Here is a 26810-nt window from a genome sequence, read left to right as displayed (position 1 = left end):
ACATTGGTACTCGGACAAAAGTCCTTGTTTCTCCAGACACCACACACGTCGGCAATTTACCATCCTCTCAAATTGCTTACACAAACAGTTAGTAAGACAAATAGGTCTGTAACTTCCTGCACACTTAGGACTTTTGTCAGACTTGAGGACAGGAATTACTATACCCCCCCACCAGTGAGATGGAAACTTACTCTCTATCCAGATTCGGTTGAGCACATGAAGGAGATATAAAAGACTATCCTCACTAAGGTATTTCAACATCTAGTTATGGACATCGTCTGGTCCAAGAGACGTCTCGTTGCAAAGCGCGAAGGCACTGTGGAGTTCCCACTCCGTAAAGGGCACGTTATAGTTCTCTGAAGCTTGTCTGGCAAAACAAATGTGATGATGTCCTGCCTCGCGCTTCAGAGTGAGGAAATCACAATGGCAATTCCCGGAGCCAGACACATCCACAAAATGACTAACATATCCAAAAAGACGCACACAAAATGCTGTCAGTTGGCACAGTTATTTATTTACATCTATTTACAAATTAACACACACATAACCTTAATCACAGTATACCGAGCTCGATAGCTGCAGTCGCTTAATTGCGGCCAGTATCCAGTATTCGGGAGATAGTGGGTTCGAGCCCAACTGTCAGCAGTCCTGAAGATATTTTTCCGTGGTTTCCCATTTTCACACCAGGCAAATGCTGGGGCTGTACCTAATTAAGGCCACTGCCCCTTCCTTCCCACTCCTAGCTCTTTCCTGTCCCATTGTCGCCATAAGACCTGTCTGTGTCAGTGCAACGTAAAGCAACTTGCAAAAAGAACAAAGAAAAAAATCACAGTATCACATACAAAACACTTCACTCCGAGAACATCAACAGCTGCCATTTTAACAATTGTGTATCACAGCACATAGAGATTACAACCTTGAAACACAGCTGAAACAGATGACTACCGACTGCCTACCTCAGCATGTCAGTTAACATGTGTTCACCAGTGACACTCTTACTACACCATAACTTTACTAAACAATAACTCGTTATTACCATCAAGACCATCTCCTTATACACGTGCCTGGCCAGGCTTCCAGAGAGATACGTTACAAAAAAATATCTTCTTGAAAATTCTAGAGTACTTAAAAACATTGTTATAATATACAGAATATTCTACCATGATCTAGTGCCATTCTAGAAGTTACAGTGTATTTCAAAATACTGTAGTGGATTACAAATTATATATACAGGTAAGAATAAATTATATAATATTAATTTACAGGTATTTACATTAACTGAACTCACATAAATATTTATGTACAGCACATGTTTCATGACATAACCTCACAAACATCAGATTGTATTATAATAATAATAATAATACAAATACTAATTGGATGGAATACTTCACAAGTCATAATAATAATAATAATAATAATAATAATAATAATAATAATAATAATAATAATAATAATAATAATAATAATAATAATAATAATAATAATAATACGAGCTCGATCATCATCATCATCATCGTTGACCAACTCCAGTTTCCCAGGTGTGGTATACGAGCCCCTTCCATTTTGTTCTGTCCATGAACCATTCTTCGTTCACAATTCAAGCTCGATACTTGCATTAATTTCCCATGGGTGAGAGAATACTCTTTTCAAGTTATACCCGTTTATCACACTTGCGTCATGACCGGCTAGATGGTTCGCAATCGAGAGCGGTGCGCATGTCTAAAATTGCTTTCTCTGAGATATGAACAGATTGTGCTATCATTTATTTAAAGTATCGAGTTTCTTTCCGTAACATGCGAAGAAGTCGTGTGGGCCCTATTAGTGATATTAAAAGCAAACTGACTGTACTGTGTAGTGTTAATTTAAATTTCTGTTTATCTTCAGTTTTTGGTACTGTGAACAGCATAGTTCGAACTGTCAGCTGTTTCTAAGTTGTGTTTGGGAGTCTTCGTTCCTTTTTAAAACAGTATCGGTAATAAAACAAATCCTGTTCGTTCTGCTGTGATTTAACATATTACAATGTTGAGTGGGAAACTAAAATAGATTTGCCTACAAAATATGAAAATGTGAAGGCTTTTAAAAAAGCAGTGGGAGCAAAAGTGAAATGGGCAAGCGGTATAATTTATTAACATCATCGACTCTATTTACTATCCTTAAAAATAAGGAAAAAATCAAAGACTGTTTTAAAAGGTAGCATTCCAAGTGGGAGTAAAAAACAGTGTGGTGCAGACCATGCTGACCCTGAAGCTCCCATTTTTGAGTGGTTTACCCAGAAACGAGCTGCAGGAGTTCCTATTTCAGGGCCCTTGTTAAAATCTAAGGTGCAAGACTTGGCTCTCAGACTAAATATTTCAGACTTCTAGTGCAGTGATGGATGGTTACACCGTTTTGAAGCCAGACGTGGCATTTCACTTCACACAATAAAAGAGGAATCAGGAAGTGTAGACGAAAAAGCTGTCAATGGCTGGCTTTGAATTCTCTGCAAAATTCTTAAAAGATACGAGCCCAAAGATGTCTACAACGCTGATGAATCTGCATTTTTCTATAAGTTATTACCCCAAAGGACTCTTGCGGTGAAGGGCGACCCATGCAAAGGTGGAAAATGCAGCAAAGAACGGCTAACAGTTCCTTTGTGCTGCAACATGGATGGTAGTGATAAACTAAAACATTTTATTATCGGCAAGTCAGGATAGTAAATAAACTCCACTGTCCTAAGGCAGCAGGAATAGATGGAATTAGACCTGAAATCGTGAAGCATAGTGGGAAGGCAGGGATGAAATGGCTTCATAGAGTAGTCAAATTAGCGTGGAGTGTTGGTAAGGTACCTTCAGATTGGACAAAAGCAGTAATTGCACCTATCTATAAGCAAGGGAACAGGAAGGATTGCAACAACTATCGAGGTATCTCATTGATTAGTATACCAGGCAAAGTGTTCACAGGCATCTTGGAAGGGAGGGTGCGATCAGTCGTTGAGAGGAAGTTGGATGAAAACCAGTGTGGTTTCAGACCACAGAGAGGCTGTCAGGATCAGATTTTCAGTATGCGCCAGGTAATTGAAAAATGCTACGAGAGGAATAGGCAGTTGTGTTTATGTTTCGTAGATCTAGAGAAAGCATATGACAGGGTACCGAGGGAAAAGATGTTCGCTATACTGGGGGACTATGGAATTAAAGGTAGATTATTAAAATCAATCAAAGGCATTTATGTTGACAATTGGGCTTCAGTGAGAATTGATGGTAGAATGAGTTCTTGGTTCAGGGTACTTACAGGAGTTAGACAAGGCTGTAATCTTTCACCTTTGCTGTTTGTAGTTTACATGGATCATATGCTGAAAGGTATAAAATGGCAGGGAGGGATTCAGTTAGGTGGAAATGTAGTAAGCAGCCTGGCCTATGCTGACGACTTGGTCTTAATGGCAGACTGTGCCGAAAGCCTGCAGTCTAACATCTTGGAACTTGAAAATAGGTGCAATGAGTATGGTATGAAAATTAGCCTCTCGAAGACTAAATTGATGTCAGTAGGTAAGAAATCCAACAGAATTGAATGTCAGATTGGTGATACAAAGCTAGAACAGGTCGATAATTTCAAGTATTTAGGTTGTGTGTTTTCCCAGGATGGTAATATAGTAAGTGAGATTGAATCAAGATGTAGTAAAGCTAATGCAGTGAGCTCGCAGTTGCGATCAGCAGTATTCTGTAAGAAAGAAGTCAGCTCCCAGACGAAACTATCTTTACATCAGTCTGTTTTCAGACCAACTTTGCTTTATGGGAGCGAAAGCTGGGTGGACTCAGGATATCTTATTCATAAGTTAGAAGTAACAGACATGAAAGTAGCAAGAATGATTGCTGGTACAAACATGTGGGAACAATGGCAGGAGGGAACTCTGAATGAGGAGATAAAGGCTAATTTAGGAATGAACTCGATGGATGAAGCTGTACGCATAAACCGGCTTCGATGGTGGGGTCATGTGAGGAGAATGGAGGAGGATAGGTTACCTAGGAGAATAATGGACTCTGTTATGGAGGGTAAGAGAAGTAGAGGGAGACCAAGACGACGATGGTTAGACTCTGTTTCTAACGATTTAAAGATAAGAGGTATAGAACTAAATGAGGCCACAACACTAGTTGCAAATCGAGGATTGTGGCGACGTTTAGTAAATTCTCAGAGACTTGCAGACTGAACGCTGAAAGGCATAACAGTCTATAATGATAATGTATGTGTATGTATGTAGTCAGCCAACCCACGAGCATTTAAAGCCGTGCATAACATTCTGTGAACGTATGAAGCGAACATGAAAGCATGGTTGACATCGGCGCTTTTTAAGCAGTGGCTTCAAGGATTTGATTCGAGAATGGGATCGAAGAACAGAAAAGTAGTTCTTTTTATAGACCATTGCACCGCTCATCTAAATTTTGAGCTATGGAATATTGAATTGGTATACTTACTACCAAATTGTACCAGTGTGCTACAACCACTTGATCAGGGCATATTTAAACTCCTTAAACACCGCTTTCGTAGCATACTGGTCAACTCATTGAGGTAAAATGAGTACGGAAATGGAATGTACTGGAAGCTGTCTGAGGTATCGCAGTGTCATGGAAAACCATATCTCCCGCTGTAATTTCTGCATGTTTCAGATACGCTGGCTTCCGATGAAGTGAAATAGAAAGCAAAATGATTGAGGAGGAACTTCCTCATCTCGAAATGCCAGATAGGTGGAATCGTCTCTCTTCTCACCTGGAAGTCCCCTGTCAATTTGACGATTATGTAAAAGGTGACAATGGTGTGCCTGTGTGCAGGGATCCGAAGGAGAGTGAAATTCTTGAACTCATTAAGCCTACTAACTCACATGATGAATCCGATGAGCGTGAGGAGGACAGGGACATCACAGATGTACCAACACAGTCTGCAGTCATGAGTGCTTTAGATGTTTTAAAAACATTTTATGCAGTAAATGACACATCACTAGGCGATTTGGTGGCTATCCAATGAGTGGAGAATTTTGTGATAAGGAACACCATTGCCGGCACACGATTGAAGCAAGCGACTTTGGACTCCTTCCTGAAGCCTCTATAAGATAACTACTGTATTCAAATTTAGCGTTGTGAATGGAAACTTTACTTTCATTTTGCACAGTGAAACATTTTTAATCGCTGCACTTTTTGCCAGTTTTGGTAACTGATCCCTTGTTTGAATTATGCTGGTGTGTTTTATTTTGTATTATAAGAAGTTGTGTGTTGAAACTCAATTCATGTCCTGTCGATCAAAGACTTTGACAGAATTGCAAACAAAAATGGCTTCATTACCGAGGGATGTTACATGTATATTAACTGCTAAAGTATGAAGCACATCTCTGCCTTTATTCAGGGAGCTCTGTAGAGTACCACAATAAAATGAATTAAGTGGAAGCTACGAGAAGATAGAAGAGAAATTTCTCAAGGAAGTGGACAGCTATTATTTATTACCATATGATAATCTGTAAGTAAACACCATCTGCAATGTTCGATTATGACAATCTTCGCATATTTTTATTAATATTAGTAGCGAATTATCTCAATATTGGAAGCAAATAACACGATCAATATCATTACTGAATTCCTAATATGTTTTCATGCAATAAGATACAAATTTCTATTGCACTGCTATAATTTTTTATTCAAATCATGTGCGTAAATGCTATATAACATAATCCCTGCAAATGATGTTAAGGCAGTAAATACATTTAAAAAATGATGTAGAAGAATATCACAATCTTTTTTCTGTGTAAATTATGCCTTACTGTGTGTTTCTCTTCCTTTTAAGAATACATCACACTGCTAGCCCAAGAACCACAACTGCTGGTTGACTTTCCTTCACATTAAAACAAAATTTTCTCAAATCTTGCCAAATCTTTTCAAATCTTGTCAAACTTTCAGGAATGTTGAACAGTCTTTGAAGAGATTTGAAATTTTTCTTGTGAAGTATTGAACTGAAAGAAAAATGTGATGGTGCAAAACAGGCATTTCTGTCGTGTGTTTCTGAAGGCTAGATTTAAACTGAAACAATATTGATTTCTCACTATGTCCACTACCCACAATAGCGAGCTATCTCGCGCTGCCGATTATTAATCCCCATCGACTGGTGAAAAGAAATATTCAAGTTCGAAACGAGAGAGAACATGCCTTCATAATTCTACTTCTTCATAAGTGTGTAAACAACGTGACAGATAGCTTTCATTAACTCGGTCAAAATAATGGCTGAAATAAACACTTGATTTCAGTAATAACTATGTAATTGGCCTTACGTACCACTAACTACTTTTACCGGTTTTCAGAGAGGCCAAGGTGACAAAATTTAGTCCCGCGGGAGTTCTTTTACATACCAGTAAATCTATAGACATGAGGCTGGCGTATTTCAGAACCTTCAAATACCACCGGACTGAACCAGGATCGAACCTACCAGGTTGGGGTCAGTGCCTCAACCATCTGAGCCACTCAGCCCGGCAGTTGATTTTAGTACTAGGTACAGCAGATAAACAAAAATGTGATACATCTCAAGATACGACAGTATGCATCACTGGATTGAGAGGTTAGTTTATTACCACGTCGGGTTAAATTTTAGAAAGGCTGCTCCCTCATAAATTTACAGCGAAATTATTATTATTATTATTATTATTTTGCTGGGACGTACAATATGTTTCCATGATACGTGCATGGTGAAGTATTTAGTTTATTGCATATCTTTTCTGAAATTTAGGGAAAATCAAGTGTAATGACAATCCGCTATAGCGAGTAAATTTTTCGCCATTGTAAATTCTCACTTATAACGGACTTCTACTGTAGATGTTGATTCCCATACGGAACCTGAAATATTCTTTTCCGAATAAGTAAATTTACAATACCTATATAGCAGGTCTGTTATTGGACATTATAAATTTTCCTGTTAACTCATTACTGGTTGCCAGCATTTTGCCCCAGTGTGCTAAGTTGGGCTCATTAATTAGCATCTACTCGGAACTCAAACCCTCTCAGTCCACATTAGGTCGAGTTTGCGGGACTCTACTGTATTAGCATTGCTCATACCTCAGTAACCTTAATATTGCCAAAGCCAAGGATGAGAATGAGTTCAATGACAGTAACAAATTTGTTCTAGCCCATACCACAAGACACATTGCACTGAAAGATTTTGTTTCACCAGAAATAGTAAGAGTAGGAAAAAAAAAAAAAAAAATACATGCACATCTTATTAACAGTAATCACTGGAATGCAATGTCCCTTTTTCAGTGCACTGCATCTGTACAAGAAAAATCAGCAGCCCATTAACAATATCAGTAGGAGAGAATTTTCAATTACTTAATTACTGAGATCTCTGATTGTAACTCTCACCTTGAAGTGAAGAAATTATGTTCAGAGAGTGAAGATCATCTGAATTGCCCTGGCCCAACCGGCCATAGCTCCCTTCCCCACATGCCAGCACAGTACCATTGGCCTGGATCACAAAAGTACAATTTTGGCCACAAACTATCTGCTGGGCACCAGAGAATGAATCTGTTGCAACAGGTAACAAGGAGTTTCGACCTGAAAGAAATTGTCTTAGTTTTTTAGATTGAAAGAGTATGATAATGATAAGATAGTTGAAGGTTTTAGGCATAGTAAATAATAAAACAAAATAAAACACAGTAAATAACGTCTGGTAATTACAGTGTGTACAAATTTTTTTTCAGAATGTTTAATGATTTTCAAGGTGGAGGTTTACAAAATTTCCCATTATTGATGATGATGGTGAATATTTATTGACTTTGATGTAATAGATCACCACCACCACCACCACCACCACCACCACCACAAGATCATCATCATCATCATCATCATTCCCCTATACTGCATGATGGTATACATAATTCCGTCCAAGTTATAGTTATATACAGAAAGACAGAAACAGTAAACGAAAAAAACATCCCAAGAAAACACAACAGGGCAAGGAAAATCTCCATGTCTTCATAGGCTGCCGCCTACAGTTAGGTTGGCTCTCTCCTCATCAATGCCCATTCTTCTACATCCATTCTTTTCTCAGCCCCTAGCAAGCTCATTTCTACTTCCCAGCTTCGTCAGGAGGGCAGGCTTCAACACTCATTGAGGGGCCATCTTGACAGATCTTCAGTCTCGATATGGAAAGAATAGGATAAGAAGAAAACTGCATATAGAAATTAATTGTCTTTCTATCTCTTCCTTCTTCCTTTGTTTATCCGGCTGTGGATGTGGAGATTTTCCTTGTCCTTTCGATTTTCTTTCTATTTCTCCCACTTGCCACACTGACTTGTCATTGAGATTTTCCAGTTATGTGTTCCCTTTCATTGTTCACGTCTTTCTAGATATGACTTGAATTGCACTTGTTTGTTCCTTTTCATTATCATCATCATCATCATCATCATCATCATTTCTTTGCTCCAGCAAGCCGGGTGCGGTTGTATACGAACCTCCTCCAGTTTGTCCTGTCCATCCACAGATGTTGTTCATATAGGCAACACCAGTTTATATCTCTGATTTCAAGGTCCTTAAAAATATGCTTCTCTCAGACATTATGAGGTCTTCCTCTGGGTCTCTTTCTAGGAACACTGAGGTCAACGTATGCTCAAGGAGTCCTATGGGGATCCATTCTTTTCATGTGACCATACCATTGCAATCTCTTCACTTCGAAACTCTCCAGCAAGCTTCTTTCCAATTCAAGCTGTTGTCGAATATCCACATTCCTTATTTTATCCATTTTTTATTTTTGCAGACAAGAATGGAGGAATTTAATTTCTGTTGCCTGAAGACAATTCTTTGTTGATCCAGTAAGTGGTGTTGCTTCCAGACCATACATCAATATAGGGACCAGATACATTTTGTACAAACTGATCTTGGAAATTAACGGAAATGTTTTGCCCCACAGTATTTGGACGTACAGTGTGATAGAATGTGGAAGCTTTCTGTATTCTGTTGCTAATCTCTTGATGTATGGTATTGTTTGAGGAGAGAACACTATCTAAGCACTGGAAGTTGTCTACAATATTTATCTCCTAATCTCCAAATCTTAGATGAACAGTTGGAGAGTTTCTACTCATCTCCAAGCCAACAATTTTGGTTTTGCTGATATTAAGACCTAAGGTTGCAAAAGCTTCATGCCAAAGATCTAGTCTAGTTGTACTTCTGCTTCCATCTCATTCCATACCATTACATCATCAGCAAACACCCTGAAAGAAATTCCCCCTTTGTGTTAGGCTCAGCAGGTCAATAGAAAGATTACTGAAGAAGTTGCTTTCAAGAACAATACGAGCCTCAGATGTTCCTTTTCAATAACTACTTATATTGACCTGTTGGATTCCTTTCCTCCTTTTGCATTTGCCCTATGTTCCTATACTTTAACCATCCATATTTATCTTTACTTTTTTCCTTTGTTTATCTGGCTTTTATCTTATCCTACACTTTTCACATCAAGACTGAAAATTTGTGAAGATGACCCCTCAATGAGAGTTGAGGCCTGTTCTCTTGATGAAGCTGGGAAGCAGAAATGAGCTTGTTGAGAAAATATGGATGTAGAAGAACGGGGATTGATGGGGAGAGAGCCAAACTATCTGTAGATAGAGTGGTATGAAGATGTGGAGATTGTCCTAGTCCTTTTGTGTTCTTTCTTTCTTTCTCTCTCCCTTTTCCCACACTGTCATGGTATTCTTCCAGTTACGTGTGCCTTTCAATGTTCCTGCCTTCCTAGATACGACTTGAACTGCACTTGCTTGTTCCTTTCCACTGCCTACTTACCTGAATAATTCCTGTCCATTTTACTCTATACTTTCCTTATTTCTAACTGAATTGTATGTTCCAGTCCAGGTCCAGTTGTTTCATGCTGCTCTTAGACAGGACCATCCTCTGTAATGTGGGTGTTCCTTAAACTCTCTCTCTTTTAAATCGTAATTCTTTAATTTTGCTTAAGTATTCTTTTATTATTCATCCATTAACCATGTGAAACCAATTCAGTCTATTACTTTACAGCGTAACTTCAACTTTTCCACCTTTATTTAATGTCTCCATTCTACCTCCACCTTTCTCTGCCTCTTGTATTATACTTCTAAAAGGTAATTTCTGCTATCTACATTAATTTTCCATCTTCTTTATCACTGGTCAGATCACAGCTGCATATATCACAATAGGCAGGTAATATGTGTTGCACACTGTTTCTTTAACCTTCATTGGAATATCTTTGTTCCATGGTAAATTGTTTCCTAATTTTATTGCTCCTTTTCTTTCTCTCCTGCATCTTGCCATCATTATTTTCTTCCTTATCTCCACCCTGATTCACATTCTCAATTCTTAAATCTTCTCATTTACTATATGAAGGTGCACGAGGGTGCCTGATTCCTTCCTTCCTTAACCCCTTCAGTGGTGAGTTCTGGAAGACCTCCTGTGCCAGAAAAGTGAGGGTTTTTTTCAGAGGAAATTATTTATCTTTAGGAAGCAAGAAATGAGTAACAATTATTAATATATTATTCAAAGTTAATAAAAACTTACTTTGCACTCGGTTTACCCTTTTTTGTTTTACGGTAAGCCTGTGGCATGGTTTCGAAAGATATTAATGTTTTGAGAATACTGTCCTGTGAGCAACACATTTTTATTTCAGTCTTTTGTATTATTCCCATCAACAACACTAACAGAATAAACTTCCGAATTTCATAAGAGTTTGTTTCTTTCCAAAACTGTGCCCTTGTATGCGGAGATTTATTTTTTCAATGCACTTTTAGTATACTATCACTATCAAATTTACAACTTTATCCATTAGAAACAGTTCAAAACAGTTAACCACACTCACCTCTGGTAATAATCTAACCATCACTCCAGGATTTCCTGTACATGGAATTATATTAGGTCGCACACTATCCCCAGGCTTACACTTTTTCCACACGAATGGATGCTCAACATCTCCTACTATCACCTTAGCTTCTGACGTAATATCTTCTTCACTTTCACTAGAAATACTACAAAGGTCATCATCCGAAGAATCAATATAATCATTATCACCACTTTCAGAAATACTAATGTCACTTAGAGATTCATCTCTGGTGTAGTTCCTTATTTTGTCTTCAGACAGACAACTCTTCCGTTTTGTGGTCGCCATTTCTATTTACAATACCAATATAAATGGTCCATTATTGGACATTATAAATTTTCCAGCTAACTCATTCCTAGTTGCCAGCGTTTCGCCCTCGTGTGCTAGGTTGGGCTCATCAGTTGGTACCTAGCACACCTACCAAGACGCTGGCTAGTGCATACCGTGGAGGCCACTGCGTAGGCTACTTGGAGCCACCAGCTTGCCACTGAAGAGATTAATCACAGCACTACCACAAATTGCATCATGTTCATTCTTTTACCTCCATGCTGCTCTCATGGTATCATCTGTCATAATTATAAACAGCAGTAAAGGTAACAGTATACTTTGCTCAATCCAATTTCAGTTTAAACCATCCTGTAATTTCCAGTTCCATCTTGATACAGCTGCAGTATTTGAAATACAGTATATTTATTGTTTCAACAATTTTGACTGTTTATTTTTCAGTACTATCCTAGACTTACATGACTTATCTCCTTCAAGTCCTGGGGAGGAGCACAGGGCCTAAACATTGTTTCACTATCTGGTTCTGTGCTGAACTCTTTGGTTTAAGTCTCTCCTCCAACTATAACCCATCTGTACTCTCTCCTCTTCCAATGATCTTCTCCACATTCTTTTAGGTCTTCCTCTTCTCCTCTGTCCTTGCGGATTCTACTGTAGGGCTTGTTCAAGGATATTTTCATCAGATCTTCACAATGTATGTCCAATCCACTGCCATTTCTTTCCCTTGATCTGCTGGTTGATCAGTAATTGATGCGATCTTACCTGGAGTTCCTCACTGGACATTATGTCTGGCCAATGTATACCTAGTAAACTTTTATGAGATCTGTTAACAAATGTCTGGATCTTTCTTTTCAACTGCATTGTTGCCTTCCAAGTTTCACAGGCATACAGAGAGACTTTACATTCCTATTAAAACATCTGGCAGTTAAATTCTAATACAGAGCTCTTTTTACCTCCATATACAGCGATGCATCATAAAAGCACCCTTGACTTTGTTTTTTATATTCTCATGACACTCACCAAGAGGATGAGACGAATTTGTGAGCCATCAAATATCCAGGGAGATGGACACACTCAAAGTCACGTTCAAGGTTAATGGTTACAGCGGTTTACAGATTCATAGAGCCCTGCATCCCAGAGAAACGACCAAGCAAAGCTCACAGAAGGAAGAAGTGAAGGGAACTGCCTACCTGCTTTACATTCACAACACCACAGATCGAACTGCCAAGGTCCTCCACAAACACAATATAAAAACCGTGTTTGGCAATGTCACTAAAATAGCTCACAGTCTGGATAAAACCATGGACAAATTGTCCCCTCTTTTACATCCTGGCGAATATAAAATTCCCTGTACTTGTGGTAAGGTATACACTGGCCAAACATGCCGGTCCATTGGTACTCATATCAAGGAACATGAACGAAATATTCGTCTCAACCAGCCAGACAAATCAGCAATAGCTGAGCATGCTCTATTGTTGGGTCATGATATCGTGTTCCAAGATGCTCAAGCTCTTACCCACACTAGACACTAAAGGTCCAGGATTCTACGGGAAGCTGTGGAAATACGTAGAAATCCTAACCATTTCAACAGGGACACTGGCTATTAATTAAGTAAAACGTCGTTGCCAGTCATTAAGGATTTATGTAGGTAGTTCCCTTCCCTGTCCCTTCACTACTGTTATTTCGTTTCGGTGTTTTCCAAATTCATACGTTCCTCATCACCAGATGTTTCATTCCAGGCTTGTGTCAATATCATACTTTCATATGTGTGTGTACACCTGTTATATTATATGAAACTCTCAGACTGATTCTGATGGTTCCATCAGCTTCCGCTTCGAACACTAGCACTGTACCGCATCCAGGGAGCCATCTGGTGATGAATGAACATACCACTCCTGTTCTTCTTCTTCTTCTTTTATGACCACATAGGATCACTTTAGTCAGTCCGTCGTTCAGGTCTCTTTGAAGGGATTGTTCGGGCTTTGCGGTCCTCCCAGTACTTCTTCAGACGCTCCGATCTTCGTGCCCTTTCCTCAGTTGAAAATGTCCGTGTTGTTGGTTTGTTTTGTGTAAGGGTAAATTCAAACCTCATTGTTTGAGAAGCCTTTTCTGTGGAGAGTCAAGATTTTCTTCTGAAGACGCAGAGCAAAGTTCTCTGCGAAACATAAAGAATTTCACCTTATTTTCTTGACACAGCATAAGCCCAAAATCCTATATCATGTCTACTTTTACGGTTTTCAGAGATGCCAAGGTGCCAGCATTTTGTCCTGCAGGAGATCTTTTTAATGTGCTGGTAAATTTACTGACATGGGGTTAACGTATCTGAGCGCCTTCAAATACCACCAGACTGAGCCAGGAGTTCAACAGTTCAGATAGCCAGCACTCTACCACCTAAGCTACTCAGCCCAGCTTTTCTTTCCTCATTCCTTTCCAGACTTTGGAATTATGGGATATAACTGTAATTCCTCTTTACTCATCTCCCTTATTCAAATAGATAACACAATTAGTTTCTTTCAACCCTCTGGGACATGTCTCAGTTTCTATACACTTTTGAGTAGTTGGTACATCCACTGTAATTTCTCTGTACTATTTCTACTGCAACTTCATCTAATTTCACAGCTTTCTCACCTTCAATTTCTAACTGCAAGTTTCTTCTCTGCTATGATAGTATCTCTTTTCACTTCTACCTTCTGCCCAATATAGTGATTCATTTTACACCCCCATATCAGAGATATAATCAATATGGTTGAAGGCTGAAAGTTTTTATAAATAGGCTAGTCCATTAGTTGTGGCATCATACACAACCATTAACCCGGCTCAAGGGAGATAGGGTCATCTTCCCTATCCTTCACTTGAGTAATTCTTGTCTGGTGCATCCACATTGTGGGGGTGGGTATCCTCCACATCAGTAGGCCGGTGTGAGGGAGAGCTAAGTTCAGGCAGGGGCCCAGTCTCACGGGGTATAACGTGGAAACCATGCCCAGGGTTAGGGGTGAAGACCTTAACAGCATCTTAGGCAGAGAAGGAGACCTTCAGAATGGTAAAGATGGTGGATGAGGCAACCCATCCTCTCTGAGGAAAATTAGGAAACCACTGCCTTGTGGAGAAGAGGGATTTTTAAAGGCTAAGGGAGAAAACCCCGAAAGAAAATCCTCAGATGTGTTAGGCTTAGCAGGTCAGCAGATGAGTAAATTTGTATTTGCTTTCAACTACAATACAAGTCTCAGATGGAAGTTTAAAAATGGAAATGGAACTGACAAGTCTCTGACTACAGTTGCACAGTATGATGGTAATGCTGATGTTTGTGCAAGTGTTAGATCAGAGAACAAAACCCGATTTGGAACAATAAATATTTTAACAATGAATGGGAAGGAAAATGAATTGATTGACCTAATGGAGAGACAAAAACTCAACATCCTGGGATTAAGTGAAGTAAAATGGAAAGGGAAAGGAATGAAGAAAATAAGAAAGGGGTACACCCTGTACTGGATGGGTAACAGTAAAGAGAAAAGAAATGGAGTGGGATTTGTAGTGAATCAGAATGTTGAACCAATAACTGAAGTTGAGTATGTAAATGAAAGAATTATAATAATGCACATACATGTAAACAAGAAACTACTGAAGATAAAACAGGTGTATGCTCCACAGAGAGGATGTAGCGTGGAAGAAAAAGAAGAGTTCCTCAATGAACTGGAAACACATATTGTTGGAGATGGGATGATGATAATGGGAGATCTGAATGCTCATCTAGGAACTGATAGAAAGGGATATGAGAATGATCTGGGTCCACATGGGTATAGCAATAGAAATGAAGATGGAGAGAAACTGTAGGACTTTTGTATCAGAAATAACCTGATAATAAAGAATACATGGTTTATGAAGATGAATAGCCATAAGATCAACTATATAGTTGGGATGGACAGTATGGAACACTCATCGATTTTATAATAACAGACCGAGAATGGGGAAGATACGTCATAAATACAAAGATAATCCTCAGTGAAAGTATGGGAGGTGATCATAGATTATTGATTGTAGAATTAAAACAAGTAAAAATCCCTAAAATTGTACTGAAGAAGAAACAAAAGACTAGGATTTGGGAATTGGAGGAGGAGGATAAAAGAATGGCATTCCAATATTGTATAAAAAGGAAGTTGCCTAACATGAAAATACGAAGTGAAGAAGAAGAGTGGAACAATTGAACAATTTAAGACAGACATTTGTGGAAGCAGTAATTGAGGTATGCGGGAAAACAAAAGAAAGGAGACACAGTGGTGGAAAAAAAAAAAAAAAAAAAAAAAAGAGCAGCAAGAAATGGATAAGGAAAAGCAAAAAACATATCAGAGGGATGAGAATAAGATAGGAAGGTTACATATGGAATACAAAAGACTGAAACTACAAGTAAAGAGGAGTATCAAGCAAGAAAAGGAGAAATGTTGGGGAGAGTTTACCAACAAAATTGAGCAAGACAGTCGAGACAAAATCAGAAACTATTACACAGAGTAATAAAATCAAAAAGGAAAAATCAAGGCATTACAGAGGGAAGATGGATCCATAGTACATGAAGAAAAGGGTCTTCAGAAGGTAATGGCAAAGTATTTCGAAAAACTGTATAATGAGGACGGCTGCTCGGAGGAAGAAGATAAGAAAATGGAAATAATAGATGGAGAAAAAGAAGAGAACCCGATAACATGGTTGGAACTTGAAAGGGCAGTGAAAGCAATGACCAAAGGTAAAGCAAGTGGAAGAGACAAATTCAATGCTGATATGATTAAGGCAGCAGGAAGCACTGGAATACAGTGGCTATACAGAGCCCTCAATGCATATGGAAGGATGAAAGGATACCTGAAGATTGGCAACAAGGAAGCACTGTACCACTATTCAAAAAAAGGAAATAGGAAGAAATGTGAAAATTATATCACATTATATCACTATTATCACATGGGCTAAAAATAATGGAGAAAGTCACAGACAAAAGACTGAGGGATATAATAGAAACACAGTTAGAGGAAGAACAATATGGCTTTAGACCAAATAGATCAGACTTGATATTTACAGTGCGAACGATAATGGAAAGACATCTGGAAAGGAACAAGGAAATCATATTCGTATTTTTGGATTTGGAAAAAGCTTATGATACAGTTAAGAGAAAATATGTATGGGGAATGCCTACTGAAAAGGAATGTACCAAAATCATTAATTAACAAGATAAAAATGTTGTATCAAGAGAGTAAAGGCAGTATACAAGTGGGGAATGGTGACTCGGAAATATTTTATACAAAAAAAGGTCTCAAGCAAGGAAGTGCACTGTTGCCATTATTGTTTGTTATATTGATGGATAAAATCATAAAATGTGTAAAACAGAGTATTAGTAGTGATGAAGTGAATGCTTTGGTATTTGCAGATGATGTGGTGATTTGGGGAAAGGGAGAAAAGGAAGTACAAAGGAGACTGGACATTTGGAATGTAAAATCTGAAGGAGTTTGGAATGGTAATTAGTAAAAAGAAAACTGTAGTCATGCACTGTGGAAAAAAGAAAAAGAGAAGCCAAGTGAACATAGATGGAGAACGGTTAGAGAATGTAGAACAGTTTACATATCAGGGTAGCATTATTAAAGGAAGTAATAAAATCAACCCTGAAATTAATAACAGACTAAGTAAAGGTACAACATTTTATCAAGTCAGAGAGCTTTTATGGGATGACAAAGTACCCAAGAGAACGAAATTAACATTATATAAACAGTATTTCATACCAACTGTAACATATGGACTAGAAACGCTGGTAACTAATAAGGGACAAGGAAGTAAGATCCAAGCAGTAGAAATGAAATTTTTAAGAATATCGGTTAAAAAGACAAGAAGAGAATTCAATTACAATCAGAGAAGAGCTAAATATAGAACTGTTAGAACAGAACATACAGAAAGCAAGACTGAGATGGTTTGGACATGTAAAAAGAATGGGAAAAGAACGGGTAGAAAGAAGGGAATTGGAAAGAGAAGTTAAGGGAAAGAGACCAGTTGGAAGACCGAGAAGAAGGTGGATGGATCAGATTTGGAAGGACATTAGAGAAGCTGGATTGATGTGGCAGAAGTAATGGAGCTGGAAAAGTGGAAATACAGAAAGTAGTGAAGGAGGCTTGTTAACGACACCTGGGCAACTGGAGTGGGACGTTGATGATGATGTAACACCATAGTAAAAAGCAATTTATAAAGTGTTTGTAATATAGCCAAAAGAAGCAAGTATAGTTATTAAGGTTGAGATCACAATAAGTTAACATTCACATAGTCAAGAGTTCTGAAAATTTTATGAGAAGAAGTTATAAAAAATATTGATATTTGAATAACAACTATGGTTGGGAGGGTTTGATTAGGAATAGGGAAATATTTGTTAGTGCCAGTAAACAACAACAACAACAACAACAACAACAACAACAACAACAACAACAACAACAACAACAACAACAACAACAACAACAACAACAACAACAACAACAACAACAACAACAACAACAACAACAACAACAACAACAACAACAACAACAACAACAACAACAACAACAACAACAACAACAACAACAACAACAACAACAACAACAACAACAACAACAACAACAACAACAACAACAACAACAACAACAACAACAACAACAACAACAACAACAACAACAACAACAACAACAACAACAACAACAACAACAACTGCTCTCTCTCAGTGGTTACCAACTTTTTAAGAAACTTCTTTTCTTCTTTTCAAGGTTGCAGAGATGAGATTAAATTATATGGCATTCCTCTTTACAGCCAGATGGCCTTCCTAATGCCAACTTTGGTTAGGAGCTAATGAAGACAAAATTAATTATAATGAACAAAATTGGATAAAGATATGGATGAATTTGGCCGTGGCCTATAAATAGGAACTGTCCTGACATTTGCCTGGAAGTGAAAATGGGAAATCACGAAAAAAATCCTCAGGATAGCTGACAGTGGGTATTGAACCCGCTCGCCTCCCGAATACAGAGCTGGGCTCCATAACCGCAGCAAGTTAATACATGTGGCCAGCCTGCTCTGTCTATTAAAGAACCACTTCAAGAACAAAATTTTACTACTCTAGCATCACTTTAGACTATTATTTCTAAAATGTAAGTTTAAAGAAAGCTGGGTGTAGTTCAAGTCAAAGACTTCATCAATAAACTCAGTCTTTCTTAAATTATTAACAATATGAAACTTGAAGGGCACAGCGTACCATCTAGCATTTAATATCATGATTAGTGAAATTCTTATCTATCTGAAAAGAGACAAGGATTATACCTGCTTCTCCCAATTGACCATGTCTGCCACTGCCCCACAGATAGGCTTGGCATTTCCCACCCATCTGCCAGTCATGTGGCTGCTGTGTGGACCAGGTCATGATCTGCTCATCTGCCTTTAAACTCCAGTTTGCATTATTAATGGCTGATGTTTCCTCTTCCTCTTCTGTATGAAAAGAGAGACATGAATATATTTCTTATTGTATGTAATTATTATATTTTATCATAATACAATAATCTAAAATATAGCCAAATGAAATTTGCAAGTAAATAAAACACTAACAACTAATCTTAACTTACATCATCATTATCACCACCACCATCGTTGAACCCTACCAGCATGCCGAGTAGGATGGTTGTAAACAAGCACTCTCCAATGTTGTCTGTCCAAAAACATTTTGTCGTTAATGACTAATTTCCAATTCCACCCTCTGCTCTCCACATCTTCCCTCAGTTGGTCTATCCATCTTTTTCTTGGCCTTTCAACTAGTCTTCTGCATGATAATCTTTCCATATAAGCATGTGGTATTGTTGTGACATTCATTCTTTTAACATGCCCAAACAGTTTAAGTCTAGATGAAGTTAGTCTTTCCTCCATAGATTCAGTTAATTCTAGGTTTGTTCGTGTCTCTTCATACTTTATATGATCAAGTCGTGTCTTTTGGAGGGCAATTCTAAGAAACACCATCTCGCAAGCTTGAAGCTTGCTTAAGTTCTTTTTCTCTATTTGCTTTACGTTGCACTGACACAGATAGGTCTTATGGCGATGATGGGATAGCAATGGGCTAGGAGTGGGAAGGAAGCGACTGTGGCCTTAATTGAGGTACAGCCCCAGTATTTGCCTGGTGTGAAAATGGGAAACCATGGAAAACCATCTTCAGGGCTGCCAAGAGTGGGGTTCGAACCCATTATCTGCCGAACGCAAGCTCACAGCGCTTATGTTCTTTAATGACAGCGTGCATGTTTCCAAGAAATAATGGAAAAGAGATCTGACTTGTATAGGTGATTTTTGTTATCTAATGGTTGTCCCATAGTAAGTTTCACACAAGACTCTCTGTTCAGTATTTCTGCCTCCACCCTGGTATATTTGGCCATCATGCTACCCAGATATGTGAATTTGTTTACTACTTCAACCTGTCTGCTGTGCACTCAGAACTCTCTCTGCTTTCCTAGCCACAGTTTTTGTTGTGCTCACTTTCATTCCATACTCTTAGAATTTATTTTTACACAAATTAAGTTTACTTTGTACTCCCTCCTCCATGTCATCCCATATTGCTACATCATCTGCAAACACCAAAACCGCAGTTCTACATTTCCTACTCCACTTAGGTCTTTCAGAATGGAATCCATAACTGCTATGAACAGAAAAAGTGAGAGGACACTTCCTTGTTGCACTCTCTTGGTTGTGTCAAACCATTCAGAGTATCCATCTCCAACATGGACACAACTTCTGAAATTGGTATACAACATTTGAATTTTGCTGATGAGATACTCAGGTATTCCAAGTTTACTGAGACTTCCACATAACTGATCTAGGGATATTAACGTATGCCTTTTCAAGGTCCATAAAAAGTTAAATAGGTCTTTTCTTCTCTCCCAACATTTTTCTGCCAACATCTTAGAGACAAATATCAGAACAGTTGTGCTTCTTTCAGCCCTAAATCCATGTTGTACCTATACTAAGATGGGCTCCAGAATTGCTTGCACTCTGGCTTCAACGATCTACTCGATAATTTTAAGGTCATTGGAGAGAAGAGTTATACCTCTGTAATTTTAATTTTTCCTCCTATTCCCTTTCTTGAAGATAGGAACTATCATCCCTTTTGTCTAATCTTCTGGCACTTGGTTATCATTCCATATTGTTGAAAGGACTCTGGACAACCATTACTGTACATCCCAGGTATATCAGCAGCTTTAATCATATCAGTTGTAATTTCATCTACTCAGACTGACTTAACCACTTTTCATCTTGTGAAGAGCTCACTCAACTTCTGCTCATATAATCGGAATGTCCTTATCTGTTGCTATTTTACTTTCCTCCCTGTCACACAACTTGTCAGATCCAAGGAGCCTGTCAAAATACTGTTTCATTGCATTCCAGATGTCTCTGATCCTGCGATCTATATTCCCATCAGCTGTCTCTATTGTTCTCATTGTTTCTTTGTCAGATATTTCACTTTCCACAATTCCATACAGCATTTTTATGTTTCCTTTACTGTCATCTTCCAATTTAGAGGTGAATTCCTCCCAACATTTCTCTTTTTCTTCCAGTACAATTCTTGTATTTTTCAATTTCCTGTACCTATATTATTTTGCAATGTCTTCCAATCTGCAGTTATCTCAGTGGTCACTCTATCCTTTCATTAGATTTGGCTAAATCTAGAGCTTTCTTGGCCTTATTTCTGTTTGTTATTGCTTCTTTCATTCAATCATTCTAACATGATGTTCTTAACTTACATACATTCCATAATCATAAATGCAAGTGGAAAAAATGCAAAATGCTGAAATTACATAAAAATATAAGCAGACAATGCAAAAATTATTGACAAATTCTGCCACAAGCTTCTGTTCTGTTGACCAAGTATCTCACCATGCCTCATACCTTGTCAAAACCTTCATTGCCACCTCAAAATTCAAGTTGGGATCTCTTATTATATTTTATGCAATTATGGATTCTACAAGCATAAACAACATTTCTTAGCCTCGAGTGATAAAATATTATCATAAATATTTTAAAATACAATTTTATCAATGAGTATGTATTGGTAGATTTTCTTTCTCCTGTTCATAATCCATCAAACTGTTATCAATTCACTTTTATGTTAATGATACAACGATTGCAATTTAAACAAGAATAGGCCTACTTTATTTTGCTTTAGAACTCAATAATAATAATAATAATAATAATAATAATAATAATAATAATAATAATAATAATAATAATAATAATGCCGGGCTGAATGGCTCAGACGGTTAAGGCGCTGGCCTTCTAACCCCAACTTGGCAGGTTCGATCCTGGCTCAGTCCAGTGGTATTTGAAGGTGCTCAAATACGACAGCCCCGTGTTGGTATTTACTGGCACGTAAAAGAACTCCTGTGGGACTAAATTCCGGCACCTGAGCGTCTCCGAAGACCTTAAAAAGTAGTTAGTGGGACGTAAAGCAAATAACATTAATAATAATAATAATAATAATAATAATAATAATAATAATAATAATAATAATAATAATAATGAAAATGAAAATGAAAACCTACAACCTGTTTTCCAGTCTTTGACCGGGTCAGGGATGGAATGAATGAAAAATATATAGGCTGTTATTACAATGGGGTCGCCACTCCCAAGGGGATTTATTAATGAGTGATAAATGCTATGAAATGATAATGGAGAGTGTTGCTGGAATGAAAGATGACAGGGAAAACCGGAGTACCCGGAGAAAAACGTGTCCCGCCTCCGATTTGTCCAGCACAAATCTCACATGGAGTCACCGGGATTTGAACCACGGTATCCAGCGGTGAGAGGCTGACATGCTGCCATCTGAGCCACGGAGGCTAATAATAATAATAATAATAATAATAATAATAATAATAATAATAATAATAATAATAATAATAATAACAATAATAATATTTGCTTTACGTCCCACTAATTACTTTTATGGTTTTTGGAGACACCAAGGTGATGGAATTTAGTCCTGCAAGAGTTCTTTTATATGCCAGTAAAACTACCAACACGAGGCTGACGTATTTGAGCACCTTCAAATACCACCGGACTAAGCTAGGAACTTAAGAACTCAACTTCAATAACTAAATTATGTTATTATTTTCTTTCTTTGCCATTATTTCAAACAAAAATTATCCTGTCATGCATACAATTTCATTGCACACTGACTAGCAGATGAAAATCACTTAATTTACTTATAATGTTTAAGTTTAAACAGAATTTAGAATGGAGTAATACATGTTTGTTACTGGCAAGTATGGTTTCATAGTTTTACTGAATACATGGCCCCTTCTTATCTACACTTTACCATGCAACAAGAAGACTTCTCATGAATGGGTGATTTACCAGTGCTGAACACCTGCTATGTGGTGTTTTGTTGCTTTATTGTCTCCCTTCCAATTGGAATGTATAACAACTGTCAACAACGGTTAGGGAGTCATTTCATCATTAAGTTTAGTTGAAAAGATGCCTCAGACACCTGATGTTGCCAAAGCCATCATCCTGATTGCCGATGGTCACAGCCCTCTGTTATGCCACATTTGGCTTAGGTGCACCATACACCACGGTGCAAGAGACAGTGAAATGGTTTTGAGAAACGAGTCCGGGTTCTCCCTGAAATCTCCAAATAGTAGGGAAGGAGTCTGGAAATGATCTGGATAGCAGTAGTATGAACACGAGTTTTGCTGAGCACTGTCTTTATGGGTAAGTAGTGACAGGGAAGGGAGGAGAGTGCTGTTTCGGCATTCACGATCGCATTACTACCAACCAAAGAGAATGAAACACATGGAGAGAAAAGTAGTAAGCCAAGTTCGGTCTAAACAATATTTACTGTACTTCACAGATGCATGTTTATTTCACACCTATAAAGGAGGAGAAAGAAATAGAAATGAAAAGAATTAAAGGCAAAGTTAAAGAAGTGCAGTGCTATAGATGTTAATAGCTATCTTGCATGCACATAATATTTCTTATGTTAAATATGTTACTAAAAATACTAAAAGAACAAAATATTACATACATCCAAGCAGAATTAATTATGGGAAAACTTCTGCTACATGATACCATATTTTGTTCCTATGTTTATGAAAATGAAGCATTTGTTTCAACATGAAAATCTCATACTTCACTCTGCTACAGAGCGTTTTCAACACAGAACCTATATCAATATAATTATGCTCCTATCTGATATAGACATTGATAAAAGGGCATTACAGCTTCAGTGGCCAGTAGATTATCATGAAATTCAATTAAATATAAGCATACTGTGTCTACCTTGTACCCTTACGTGGAGATTCATCTATGTCCATGGCTATGCTCAATAAATATAAAATATTTTGTCATCTTTGCTCACTATCATAAGCTTTCACATTTTTTCCTCTATTCACGTCTTATCTGCAGGGTGCAGGTTTGTAATAACTGTGGCACAGATACATTGGATTAAACTAAGAGTCATTGAGGATAATGCCCAAATTAATAAATAAAACCACCGGGCGAGTTGGCCGTGCACGTAGAGGCGTGCGGCTGTGAGCTTGCATCTGGGAGATAGTAGGTTCGAATCTCACTATCGGCAGCCCTGAAGATGGTTTTCCATGGTTTCCCATTTTCACACCAGGCAAATGCTGGGGCTGTACCTTAATTAAGGCCACGGCCGCTTCCTTCCAACTCCTAGGCCTTTCCTATCCCATCGTCGCCATAAGACCTATCCTTGTTGGTGCGACGTAAAGCCCTTAGCAACAACAATAAATAAAACCTAACTACTAACTAAAATATATTAAAATAATCTCATCAAATACTGAAATAACAATGCTAATATTATAACAAGTAACCTCTATTTATTAAGATTAAATAACAATCCAATTGATAATAACAAAATAAGAAATTATCACAGAGACATAACTATGATCTGCAATATAATTACATTTATGCAATATTATACCAATTGCTCCAGTTCGGAAATTGACATTATTACAAACTAATGAGTTAATATGGAATGTATAACCTGATTTAATCCATCATGGATAGCCTTATCTTCGATATTCCTGTATATTTATGTTTGTCATTGACAGTAAGCAAAGAGCAAGAACATGTTTGTTTGTTTAAGACTAGGTAATAATACTTTGTTAGTCGATAAATTTCGTAACCAGTTGAAACTGCTGGAATATTGTGGTTTTCTCATAAAAATAAAATGTCATGTATCATATCTATATATATAAAATAAGAGTTTTGTCTGTACATTGCTCAGAATTTTAAAAGAATGGTATTTCTGTATCGGTCATGTCCACAGTAACAAGGAAATGCACTTTTTACTTTTCCATAATTTCTGTCTGTCCTTCTGTCCGTATGTATGTACACGCATCACTAGAAAACGGCTAAAGAGAATGTAATGAAAATCGGGGAATAAGTCGCTATGATCTAGGCTATAAGTAATTTTATTCACGCTGAGTGAAATGGTAGTATAGGGGAGGGCCTAAAATTTAATTCTTAAATATTTACGTCATCAGTGGTCCTATCTAATTAAAAACTGGTGCACAAAGTCGGAGAATGAGCCACTACAATCTAGGCTATAAATCATTTTATTCATGCTGAATGAAATAGTAGTTTAGGGGAAGACCTAAAATTTAATTCTCAAATATTTATATTATTATTGGTCGTATCGATAAATACTACATAACCAAAGTTATATAGAATTACATCTCCTACCATTTATGTTTTATATATTTTTACCATACCAGCTATGAAAATAACAGAGTTAAACATGAATTTGTATATTTGTTGCTAAATCAATACCGACGCCGAGCTATGAGAAAATGGGTTACAACAGAATTTAATGAAAATCGGTGTATAGAGTCGGGGAATAAGAAACTACAGTCCAAGCTATAAACAATTTTATTCACCCTGGATGAAATTGCAGTTTAGGGGAAGACGCCTAAAATTTAATATATAAATACGTATGTTTTTGTTCCTATCGAAAAGTGCTACATAACAAAAGTTACAGAGAATACAATTTCCAATCATTTATATTTTATTCAGTTTTACCGTACGGACTATGATGAGTGGTATTTCAGAGTCGGAAGAAAACTAAACGTGAAGGCCTACAATATCGAAAGCACATAACATCGATCAACAACAACATTACATTGACCATTGTTTGTTGTGATGTTCTTTGTCTCTTATGCTGCCTCTCAACTCCGATAGATGTGATTGCTGCTGTGTACTGAGCATAATAGCCTGACTGAATATGAGCAGAAAATAGCCAGGGAGTTAGAAAACTTTCTTCTTTAGCATACCATTCCTCTGGTTCATACATTTTCTGATACAGGTGGTACGTAACACGCTGGTTCTTTATAGTACTCCAGTTATTCGATCCCTACTCTGTTGCGCTGTTTTGAATGAGCAGTGTGCATACTTAAGGCAGAGGCTTATTTAGTAGTAGTAATATGGCGTGGTCTAGAATAATAATTGAGGCCTATTCCAGATTATAGAACCACAATTCACTAAATAACTCAAAATTCAACCCTGAAAAGAGCCGTTTCTTAAGAAAAGCTTCTTCCTCTTCACTTTTATTAAATTCTACATTCATTTTATTCCAAATTATCAGTGAAGAGGGGGTTTCTCCTCTGGCTTGGAGGAAAAATTTGCCTCCTAGTCAGGTACATTTTTCCGCCGCCAGTGTAGTGAATTGATATTTTCTGACTCATCGGGTACTCCTAGGAAACAGATTAGTAAAAGGGCATATTTTTTGCACTATTCGATCCCCCCACCCCCGCCGCCGAAAAAAAGACGAAGAGTGTTCACGAATCATGGCTGTCTGCGGCTTGATCATTCTAGCTCAGGAACTTTGGATTGTTAGATAGGCAGTGTAGTCCTGTTCGTTAAAAATGAGAAAGTGTGTGGCGATTTATTTGATCGAGTATCTCATATGAATACGTTGCTTTTAATCGCGCCATTCCTACTGACGTCATGGTAATATATGTTCATTTCGATTGGAAAAACCACTAAGACAGTCTTTCTGAGGATGTAAAAAGGCAGGTGGAGAGTGAGTGTCTACCATTATAATGAAATCTCCCCAACCTGATTGTGACTGATGGTATGCAAGTGGGTCTACCATTACAGTGAAAATTCCCTAACTCAGTCTTCATATGAGAAAAGATGTTTGGTAACTTCCCCGTAGCGTTTCTAGGGTAACGTTAAGAGCTATGCAATTTAATACAATCTTGCTCACAACATGTACACTAGCATTCCTTATACAATGTAGAATTCCGTAGCGAAGCACAAGTACATCAGCTAGTCTTATATATACCTTAAGGAAAACAACATTGAGGTTATGTGTTGGTAACTCATATGATTTTAGTCAAGTGGTTTATCTTTGTTTTGTTCTTTGGACGTTTGAATTGCTTCGTGTGTGTGAATATCAGTTGTAGTCAACAGCTCGTAATAAATGGATGTGTGTGAAGAAGGTGGTGTTTCAATGGTATAATTTGATTACCTAAACCGGTGTAACAAGCAGAAATGAAGATATATCAACAGGTTATGGGCCCAGAGCTCCAGAGCGCCAAAACACTGCAGTAAATTTCGGACAATATAAGTTGAAATGGAGTAACGAGAATTAACGGACGAAGCAAGTTGTGACATTATTGACGGGAAAAATGGCGACCTTGTGGACC

The 26810-nt window shown here is 37.7% G+C and overlaps 1 protein-coding gene across 1 annotated transcript in view; it reads right to left on the bottom strand.

Moving 5' to 3' along the window:
- Window positions 1-26810, bottom strand: part of LOC136858059 (probable E3 ubiquitin-protein ligase HERC1) — an 850878-nt gene that overhangs the window by 170462 nt on the left and 653606 nt on the right. Inside the window, exons 58-59 of the mRNA XM_068225263.1 lie at window positions 18430-18594; window positions 7368-7559 (exon numbers count right to left, since the gene is read on the bottom strand). Of these exons, the coding sequence (XP_068081364.1) occupies window positions 7368-7559; window positions 18430-18594 (357 nt within the window). The remainder of the gene's footprint in view (window positions 1-7367; window positions 7560-18429; window positions 18595-26810) is intronic.

Source organism: Anabrus simplex, chromosome 1 (genome assembly GCF_040414725.1).
Source record: "Anabrus simplex isolate iqAnaSimp1 chromosome 1, ASM4041472v1, whole genome shotgun sequence".
NCBI lineage: Eukaryota > Metazoa > Arthropoda > Insecta > Orthoptera > Tettigoniidae > Anabrus > Anabrus simplex.
Note: the sequence above shows the minus strand (reverse complement) of the source record. Positions and strands in the feature narration are given on the sequence as shown.